Genomic DNA, 10,808 nt, shown 5'->3' with positions numbered 1-10,808 from the left:
TATAGTATGGTATAGTATAGTATAGTATAGTATATTATAGTATAGTATAGTATAATATAGTATAGTATGGTATAGTATAGTATAGTATAGTATATAGTATAGTATAGTATAGTATAGTATATTATAGTATAGTATAGTATAATATAGTATAGTATGGTATAGTATAGTATAGTATAGTATAGTATAGTATAGTATAGTATAGTATAGTATAGTATAGTATAGTATAGTATAGTATAGTATAGTATAGTAGGGTAAAGTTAAGAGGAGCAGGATTGGAACAGAGACGCATAATCGGGCGGTTAAACAAAGGAAAATTGAAGCAGTGATTTGCGTGTTCGAGACCACAACCAGCTGTGAAATTCTGTGATGCTGAGTGTCGGTAATAGGGCTAATGGTGAAATCAACGGTGGCAGCGCTAGTATTAATAATTTGGTTATTATAAGGCAGGTTGAACTCTTGCCGTGTTCTCATAGGGGCTCCGCAGTACCCTAGATTCTGAGGAATTTTGAGATAATGAATCACAATTTAGCTGAAGGTTGCCCAAGTACACGATTCACCATTTAAGAGGATTATTAGCTGAAACTGGTGCCAATTTAGACGTGATGGTTTGCTCAAGGGTATCTTGATAAACGTTTTTTTTAATATTTTTTCTGATAACTCTACGGTTTGTGCTACCAGAGTTTCATTATCATCTGATAACATTGTTTCTCATCGATTTCTGCATGAGGAGTTTATGAATAGCTACATGAATACACGGCAAATATTTCGTAAAGCAGGACATTATAGAGCTATTTTTGACTTAACGATTAAATGTTTTATTTAATTTCAAAATGTCCCCATCAAAAACAGTTAGTTTCTAATTTTATGGATGGCAAATTTGTCTGACATAACATGGAGGTTGTTGAGTAGAGAGGCTCAAAAGCCGGTTGTTCAAATTCTCAAAAATATACAGCGTTCTTCTCAATTGTAGTTTTCCAAACGTCATAAACTCGATGCAATTATACTGAATTTATGTATGATAGTATAATAATAATAATAAAAATTTTAATGATAATAATTATAATGAAAATAATAATACAAATAATGAATGTTAGTGAAAGAAATTAGATCGAGACATTAACATCCCTATCAAATTTTGCGTTGGTGGCGACCCTGAATTAGAATTTGGAACCGCCTAGGACTCGGACCGAACGTAAATAAGCTTCTCTATGTCTGCCTTTTGGTCTACATTCCGGTCCCCGAATCAGACGGCTACAAGCGCCTGGTACTTATTCTGCCAACTCTTGCCCTACTCTCAGGAGACTATAAAGTCGGCAAGGAGGTTGTGACTAGTCGCTGATTGCGATCAGTTGGCCAACTAACCCAGAATAACTCTTACGCGAACATAGCACTCTGGGGCGGAGGCTGAAGAATACCCCGAGTTTTGTTAGGGATATTGAGTGCGAGACTCCGTAACGATTGAAGAAAACAACCACTCGTGACCATACAGAAATGATCACAATTATTGGAACGAAAACTTTAACTCTTTTTCCAATTTAAATGAAGATATAGTAAAACTTTGGTAAAGAACTTGGAAAGTTTTACAACTGAAAATTGAATTATTGTGATTCTGAGGTCAACGAAATTTTAATAATTGAGGGATTAGATGAAAATTTGCGGGTATCCTAAAACTCTACGGAGTTTACTCCCAGGAGTTTAATTATTCAGGAACCTAAAATAAATGCAAATAATGAATAGGAAGGCTACCAGCTCATGGTCAACTGACCAATGGTCAGTCGTGTCACCACGACCATCAACTTTGTTTGCCCATTCTCATGGCTGACAATATGCTATGGATGACCATTCGCCATGGCTGACTGTCAGCCATGGCTGCCGGTATAACCTTCTTAGGAGCCGCTGCGATGAGAAGTTCTTAAAGCTGCGCTCTTGACGCCTCTATTGAGGCTGACACACCTTCTGCTGACACACCGTCTGCTGACACCCCGTCTGCTGACACACCGTCTGCTGACACACCGTCTGCTGACACACCGTCTGCTGACACACCGTCTGCTGACACACCGTCTGCTGACACCCCGTCTGATCCGGTGTCAACTGCCCGTGATGTCAGCAACATACCCAATGACCTCTATGACCTCATTGACCTCAGGTTCGCCTTGGCGGTGGAATGTAAGATGTGGAACTTTAAAGGCCAACAGAAAATTGTTTATATTTTTATTGTTTTCAGGTATTTCGAGGCTGCAATATTTTTAGCTTTAATGCGAAATGTTTCTGATGAAAATTATCTTTGAAAGTACAATTACTCAGATGTCAATGGTCTAGTTTTTAAACGATGATAAAATTATTTATAATTTTTGCCTGACAGAGTAGTGGGGTGTAAGATTATGAGTGTCTTTTACTTAGGTTGGAGTGAGCATAGTGAAACTAATGTAACAATTTAATTAATATAAAACTAATTAGTTATAATTAGTTAAACTAATAATATTTATACTAATAGTAATAGAACTATCGCCATAATTCAATAAATAACAATGATGGCGATGGTTCTCTCAAAATGCGCGTGGAAAAATAAGACGGCATGCCGGCATGCCGGATGTCGGCATGCCGGAGCGACGCCGTCACGCTCTCTTGGAAGTTAGCATGCAACTAACTTGATTTACCTGGAAGCGTCATGTCTCAGAGCGTATCAAGCGTCAGCTTCCTAAACAAAACGCTTTTATAAGATGGAGGCCGCGGGCAAAACCGGGCGTGTCTCGGCGATAAATGCTGGAAGCAACCGGTAATACCGGGCGTAACTCGGCGGTAAACGTTAAATGCTACCGTTGTTACCGGGCGTAATTCAGTGGTAATCGCTAGATGCAGCTGACTTTACCTTTCATTTATTTAGCGTTAGAAGCTACCCAATTCCTTAAAATTTTCAGTCCGAAATCCTCTAACTATTTAGAAAAAAGCGTGCATCGTAAGCAGATCACATTCGCTGATTTTTTTTTATTTTATTATAATTTTTTATGGCGCTGATCCCGCGGGTTTTATTGGCCCGCTTGTTTGCTCGAGTTCGCTCTGGTTTGCCGAGCGTTCGCGGCAATGTTTGGAAGCAAACTTAGAAGAGGTGTAATAATGTTCAGGAATGCGATGGTATAAATTGTATTAATAGGTACTGTATGAGTATAGTAATTTTATAAATGTTCAGGAATATGATGGTATGAATTGTAGTAAGAGGTACTGTATAGGTATTGGAATTTTAAAAATGTTCAGGAATATGATGTATGAATTGTATTAATAGGTACTGAATTTTATAAATGTTCAGGAATGTGATGGTATGAATTGTAGTAATAGGATGGTATGAATTGTAGTCGCTGATGGTAGCTGACAGTCGCTGACAGTCGCTGGCAGTCGCTGACAGTCGCTGACAGTCGCTGACAGTAGCTGGAAGTAGCTGACAGTCGCTGACAGTAGCTGACAGTCGCTGACAGTAGCTGACAGTTGGTGACAGTCGCTGACGGTAGCTGGAAGTAGCTGACAGTAGCTGACAGTCGCTGAAAGTAGCTGACAGTCGCTGACGGTAGCTGGAAGTAGCTGACAGTAGCTGAAAGTCGCTGACAGTCGCTGACAGTACCTGACAGTAGCTGACGGTAGCTGGTGGTAGATGGCGGTAGCTGGAATTATCTGACAGTATAGGTGACAGTAGCCGACAGTATGAATGCAGTTCATACAATAATTTCAAGCTCCAGAAAACAAGTTTTTGGACTCAGTATCTCATTTTTGAATAACTCTGAAATATTATTCGTTTAAAAATTACTTTTTTAAGACAACACTTCCAAAGAATCCAGTGTCTCCAATCTTACAGATGTACAATGAATTTCTCATCTAATTTTCGAATATTAAAATAATTAATTTTTCTGTTTTTTTAATATATAAATTTTTTCTTCAAAATTAATTATTCTGTTAATTGATTCATGCATTTCCTCTGACTCCACACAAGTGTGCAAAATTTCAGATCAATTAGACAGGTAAGAGTGTGTCAAATATCAGTTATAAGACTTGTAGCTGACAAAATTATTTTTTCAATTTTTTTAATATCGAAATTGTTTTTTTAATTTTTAAAATAATTTATTTTGACATTTAATTCATGCATTGTCTCCAACTTTTCGCAAGTGTGCAAAATTTCAGATCGATAGGATAAGTAGAAGTGTATTAAATTTCGATTACAAGATTTGTAGCAGACAGACAAACAAACAAACAGACAAGAAGTGATGTTAAAGAGAAGTTTTGTAATAAAATGGGACAGATTTTGATGACATAATCGTTTTAGGATGTTATTAGCAGCGAATACGATCCATGTACATGAGTTCGTGATCACGACAAAGCGGAACGTATAACGGAGCAGCAAACGGTCTCATGAAAAATTCATCAATACATTTTGCAATGAAAAATTTAATAAACGTCTTGCGTTGGCCTAACCCGAACATGTCGCGTTAGGTTGAGTGTTGGGTGATGGGTGTTGGGTGATGGGTGATGGGTGATGGATGATGGGCGTAGGGTGTTCTCTGCTGACTCTTGAGCAACGGGTGATGTAAGTGCCGATTTATGGGTGACATGTGATGTGCTGATAACATTTGCATTAAGAATAAAAAATGCATTCACATCAAATTTATATTTGAACTCAAAGCAAGAAATAAAATGATTATTGTCTATAACGAGATATCCAATCAATATCGCGTGTCCGGAGGCGCCTGAATATTCTCCGGCAAATCCAGAAAATGCGGACAAGATCGCGCGTCGACACGCGAGTCCGTAAATCTGCTTATTCGATTTTTTTTTCTTGCGTCGTTCATCGTCGGGAAGCGGCGCATAATTCCCGGATTTTTTTTCCACAGCCTCTCGGGGTTCGGCAGCAAATTCCCACTTCACGTAACGGGAATGGGAATTCCCATTCCAGGAGTAGGTTTTTCATGAAGTTGGATGGCGTTTCCGTTGAAAGGGAATACCTCGAATTCCAATTCGAGTCTCCAACCATTGCTAAAATTGAAAATCCGTTTCCCAAGTTCAATGTCTTTGAAGTATTGATGATTGCCATTCCAGCCGCCATTCGGAAATAAAACGGGAATTCTCTATCCAGTTTCCACTAATGGATAAAAAAATGGTAATTAACATTCCAGTTTCCGATAAAGAAGAAAAAGCAAATGCCAATTCCATAGTCCACAAATGGAAAGAACGTGGATTCCCATTTTTTTAGTCAGTTATTTGCAGGCATGAGATTCCATTTTCAGTCTTCCGTCATTCCGGAACGAGCATTCCCATTCCAAGCTCTACGGTATCGGCAGCAATAACACTAGGAATGACAAGCGAAACTTCGAGCTCGCAGCCTTTCGAAATAAACTTGAAGTGTATAACTAAAACTCGAAATTTTTAACGGGAAAGAGAAACAATTGGTTTTTGAATGCATGCCATTTTAACTTAAACTTTCAACTTGCAAATTCAACGCTCAACTTAGGAATTTGGTTGTTGAAAGACGAAAGTTTTGAAAATGATTCGTTACAAGTTAAACTTTGAAAGGAAATCGTAAAAAGGTGAAGTTAATGAACGTTAAAATATCGTAACAAAACGACAAGCGCGCAGTTTAAAATGTTAAACGTAGAGTGCTTTTAAAAGTGAATCGTTCATTTTATTTCACAGTGATTCGTTTGCTCTGATGAAATAATAATGGAGTTTATATTCAGTAACTGAATGATAGTTCAAGGCGTGAATAGTCTGCCTCTTACCTGAATATAATTCAATAAATATATTCAGTGTGGATAAAAGAGTATTCACTCAGTGAGAATGAATGAGCATTCATTCAGAGTGGATGAATGAGCAGACATTCAGTATAGATAAGTGGACAGGAATTCAATGTGGATGAATGAGCTGGCATTCAGAGTGTATGGATGAGAAAGCATTCAGTGTAGATGAATGAGCAGGCATTCAGTATGGATGGATGTGTAGGCCTGGTTGTTTATATATAAATATAAAAAAATATAACTCAGTACTCACTGCCATGAGTGACAGAGAGCGCATTTTCTCGTCGACGAAAACTTGAGATCACGGACAGACGGACAGACGGATGGACAGACAGACAGACAGACAAACGGACATGGCGAGCACAATAGTGAATTTTTTCCATAAACGAGAAAATGCGCTAAAAAGTCGTTAAACAATTATACCCATCAATGCATGGGTAATATGAAAAGTTCTGAAAACTTACGATCTCCGTTGCACTAACGTTTCCTGAAATGTCTATCGCGGAAATTACATTCATCGTACGTAACCCCTACAATTATTGTATAAAATACCACGATATACGAACACCGTATAACACACGAGTACGATCACAATTTCGATCGATGCAAGCATTTACGATCACGATATACTATCACTATTATGATTATTATGATATATTTATTATGCATTGAATATTTCTCAGTAGCACTTACGGCCACCGTATTATTTACGATAAACGCACCATTTACGTCCAATGTAAAGTTTACGACGTTAAGTTTTAAGACCGCATTTCCCGAACATGTCGCGTTTATTCAATAGAAAAAACGCGCATTTTAACGGAACTGAGATGGAGGAAAAGTTTCTTAATGAGCACGGGGCGGAAGTTTTGCCTAGTTTGCGGGGACTGAACTGGGCGATGCTAATTATGAATCTGATACAAACTGGGCGATTATATTGATGAATCTGATACAAACTGAGTGAATATATTTATGAATCTGATACAAATGGGCGATTATATTTATGAATCTGATACAAACTGGGCGATGCTAATTATGAATCTGATACAAATGGGCGATTATATTTATCTGATACAAACTGGGTGATTATATTTATGAATCAGATACAAACTGGGTGATTATATTTATGAATCTGATACAAACTGGGTGATTATATATATATGAATCAGAAACAAACTGGGCGATTATATTTATGAATCTGATTCAAACTGGGTGATTATGTATTTGAACATGATAAAAACAGGGCGATGGTGATTATGAATCAGATACAAAATTTTGATCCAAATAAATCCCAACTGGGGGAATTCCTTCTTATAAAGTTAAAGAGCGGAGGTTAAAAGGTTAATAAAATTCTTCAGCTCATCCGCACAGCCCCGCTCTTCCTTCCCCATAGCTTTTGCATTGCACTGAAAAATAGGGAAATATGATATGGGGAATTGTGCGCAAGGAAGAGTGGGAAGAATGAGGCAAAGAGGAGGGAGGGGAGGATTGAGGCATGTGGAAAACAAGAGGCTTGATGCATGGGGAATGCGGGTGGGGGAGAGAAAGGGGAGACGGGAGAGGAATGACGAGAGAAAGGGGCGACGGGAGAGAAAAGGTTGATGGATAAGGGGAGGAATAGGCGGATGAGAGGAAGAGGAATAGGAAAAGAACGGGTGAAAAATGGGGAGTTGAGTAGAAGAGTAGGGAGGAGTTGGAAGGATTACTTATATGAAGGGAAAAATTATAGGGGAGGAGAAGAAGAAAATGTTTGTGAGAAAAAGTAGGAGGAGGTGTGAGGTGCAGGGAGGTGGGGGGATGTGGGGAGAAGAATGGGGAAGAGTGGGGAGGTTAGGGAACGTGAGGGTAGCAATCGATGTGGGGTTTGGACCAGCGCCAAAACCCGGCGCTGCGGTGCGCCCAGGCGACCTTAAATTCAGGGCCAAGGTCTGGGCTACTGCAGGGCCAGGGTCTGGGCTACTGCAGGGCCAGGGTCTGGGCTACTGCAGAGCCAGGGTCTGGGCTACTGCAGGGCCAAGGTCTGGGCTACTGCAGGGCCAGGGTCTGGGCTTCTGCAGGGCCAGGGTCTGGGCTACAGAGACATGGACTGGTATCCTGCAGGGCCATGGACTGGGAACCTGCAGGGCCATGGACTCGTATCCTGCAGGGCCATGGACTCGTATCCTGCAGGGCCATGGACTCGTATCCTGCAGGGCCATGGACTCGTATCCTGCAGGGCCATGGACTCGTATCCTGCAGGGCCATGGACTCGTATCCTGCAGGGCCATGGACTCGTATCCTGCAGCGCCATGGTCTGGGCTACTGTAAGGCCAGGGTCTATGCCAGTGAAGGGCAGACCTGACAGGGTCGAGTCAGCGGCCATCAGGGCTGCGTGGTAACGCGGGCGCCGCGGGCTTTAAGAGTCGCGACTCTGCGACTGCTGAAGTTGGCGACATTCTGGCTGCTGCTCTGCAATGCCCTAACCTTGCCTTAAAATTGCCTTATCCAAGTCCCCAACCAAAACTAGCCCTGTCTTAACTGAGCCTTTATCTTGCCTTGAACCTGTGTTAGTCATGCTTTTTACCCTGCATAAACACTGGCATATCATTGACATGCCACAGACATTGCCTTGCTTCAACCCTGCCTTCTTCCTCCTCTAATACAGCCTCATCTTTTCCTCAACTTCTTTTAACCATAAATTTGCAGTATCTCAAGTCTGTCTTAACCTGGCAATTACCATGTCGCTGACCTCGCCGTCTTGACCCTGCAGTCTTTAGGTGCCTTAGACAATCCGCGTTGACTCTACATCCTTAAGGCACCTTAGCTTCGCCGCCTTGACACTACACCCTTAACCCTACCTCTAGCTCAACGCCTTGACCCTACGAAATTACCCTGCTTGGTCACGATAGTCAATATACTATAACCCTGGTCGCCTTTTACATTGAACTTGATTTACTTCACGTGCAATTTTCCAATGAACGAACTTTTTTACGACCCACTTACCATTGGATAAAGATTTATTTTATGTGATATATTCGGGGGGTTAATGACGAAAAGATTATTTTACGTCATTTTTGAGTGATTAACGGTACGGATATTTTACGTCATCCATGATCATTCAACGGATGTTGTTGGGAAAATTAATGCACTTTTTAATGACTTGGCTCATAGTCAGAATAATTTAATCCAAGATGAATATTTTGTTCGATTGAACAAATTAGAAATAATAAAATTGGCACATTTCACACTCGCGGGAGTAAGTCGTTCACCTACCCCAGACGAAAGGTAAATTTGTCCAGATGGACTCCACCGCAATCTCCACGCAGACTCCCTGAGGAGATTGCGCAGAAAATCATCAAAGGAAACGAAAACGAACTTCCGCAGGAGATAATCGCCGCTTCCAGCCGCAGACTGCGGATCAAAGGCGTGTTATCGTTGGCCGTCCGCTGGCCACTGATGGCCGGAGTGAAGGTTTTTAGAGGCCAATAATTAACCTGACCTCCAGGCCATCGCTGGCAGACACCAAAGTGAAAAACGAAATATTCATTAAATGGTTTAGCTGTGGATTACTTAAGTGGTTTATCTGTTAATGCTCTGAATGGTTAATCTGTTGAGGCTGTTAATGGTTTATCTTTTGATGCTCCTAATAATAAAAGTGTTGAGGATTTGGATGGTTAACCTGCTGATGTTATTATGAACGGTTTATATGTTGGTTCTAGCAATGGCCTGGTGGTATGTCAGCTGTACCAAGTCATGTACCAAGTCATGTACCAAGTCATGTACCAAGTCATGCACCAAGTCATGTACCAAGTCATGTACCAAGTCATGTACCAAGTCATTTACCAAGTCATGTACCAAGTCATGTACCAAGTCATGTACCAAGTCATGTACCAAGTAGCGTAACAAGTCGAGTAACCAGTTTTATGTCGTGTTTTGTTAACAATTCCGTTCTGGCTCTGGCGCATAAACAAATTTTTAACTCAATGTTACCAGTTGCCAATCCATAACTACCCTATTTATGTCCCCTTTTCTATCCTCTGCAGCGTTATAAGTTCTCAAACATTTCGGTGTCCTTCTCCGTCTCCAGTTTTCTTTGCCATTCGATATTCTATTCTCTATTTAAGTTTCCAGTCATATAACATAAATTCTCTCTTTTATCATATAACCTAACCCAACTTAACCTAACCTAACCTGACCCTAACCTTAACCTAACCTAACCTAACCTAACCTAACTAACCTGTATCAGTTCCTAGCTACAATCTCAATTCAAAATTCAATATTTTATTCTATTCAGTTTCCAGTTATAATATAAATTTAATCATTGATTCCATTTCAGTTCCATTGCCAGTTCTTCGCCCATGACTTCGGCTCCGTCTCCATTGGAAAGTTCGGCAGCGCAACTTTCCCGGACGCTCCACGAAGAACCTTCAATAAATCAAACTTTTTTCTCTACAAAACTTGCGGTGAGCCTCTCCCAGCAGCAGCACCTCCCAGCAGCTGCCAGCACCTCCCAGCAGCTGCAAGCAGCCAGCACCTCCCAGCAGCTGCAAGCAGCCAGCACCTCCTAGCAGCTGCAAGCTCCCAGCACCTCCCAGCAGCTGCAAGCAGCCAGCACCTCCCAGCANCACTTGATTGCCTTATTTATTCTACAACAAACATGGCACTTGATTGCCTTATTTATTCTACAACAAACATGGCACTTGATTGCCTTATTTATTCTACAACAAACATGGCACTTGATTGCCTTATTTATTCTACAACAAACATGGCACTTGATTGCCTTATTTATTCTACAACAAACATGGCACTTGATTGCCTTATATATTCTACAACAAACATGCTACTTCATTGCCTTATTTATTCTAAAGCAAACATGCCACTTGATTGCTTTGTACATTCCACGACAATCTTGCCGCAGTTATTGTGCGTTGCCAATTATGTGGCTGTTAGCATTGCTCCAGTAAATGGAACAAAAAAAATTTTCCAATTAAAAAACTTTTTTATATTCGAAATTGAAAACTTGTCAGAAATTCTGAGCCATTTTGAAAGGCTGACCGG

General features: G+C 40.5%; 1 protein-coding gene across 1 annotated transcript; it reads right to left on the bottom strand.

Moving 5' to 3' along the window:
- Positions 1-1,953: 1,953 nt before the first annotated feature.
- Positions 1,954-4,466, bottom strand: LOC108676405 (keratin-associated protein 10-6-like; the record flags this gene model as incomplete). The annotated part of the gene is made up of 3 exons (XM_018164480.1): positions 4,459-4,466; positions 3,369-3,633; positions 1,954-2,091 (listed from the first exon to the last, which is right to left on the bottom strand). Coding segments are annotated over exons 1-3 (411 nt in total), but the record flags the coding sequence as incomplete, so codon positions are not given.
- Positions 4,467-10,808: the final 6,342 nt, after the last annotated feature.

This window comes from Hyalella azteca, unplaced genomic scaffold, assembly GCF_000764305.2.
Source record: "Hyalella azteca isolate HAZT.00-mixed unplaced genomic scaffold, Hazt_2.0.2 contig1095, whole genome shotgun sequence".
Taxonomy (NCBI): Eukaryota; Metazoa; Arthropoda; class Malacostraca; order Amphipoda; family Hyalellidae; genus Hyalella; species Hyalella azteca.
Note: the sequence above shows the minus strand (reverse complement) of the source record. Positions and strands in the feature narration are given on the sequence as shown.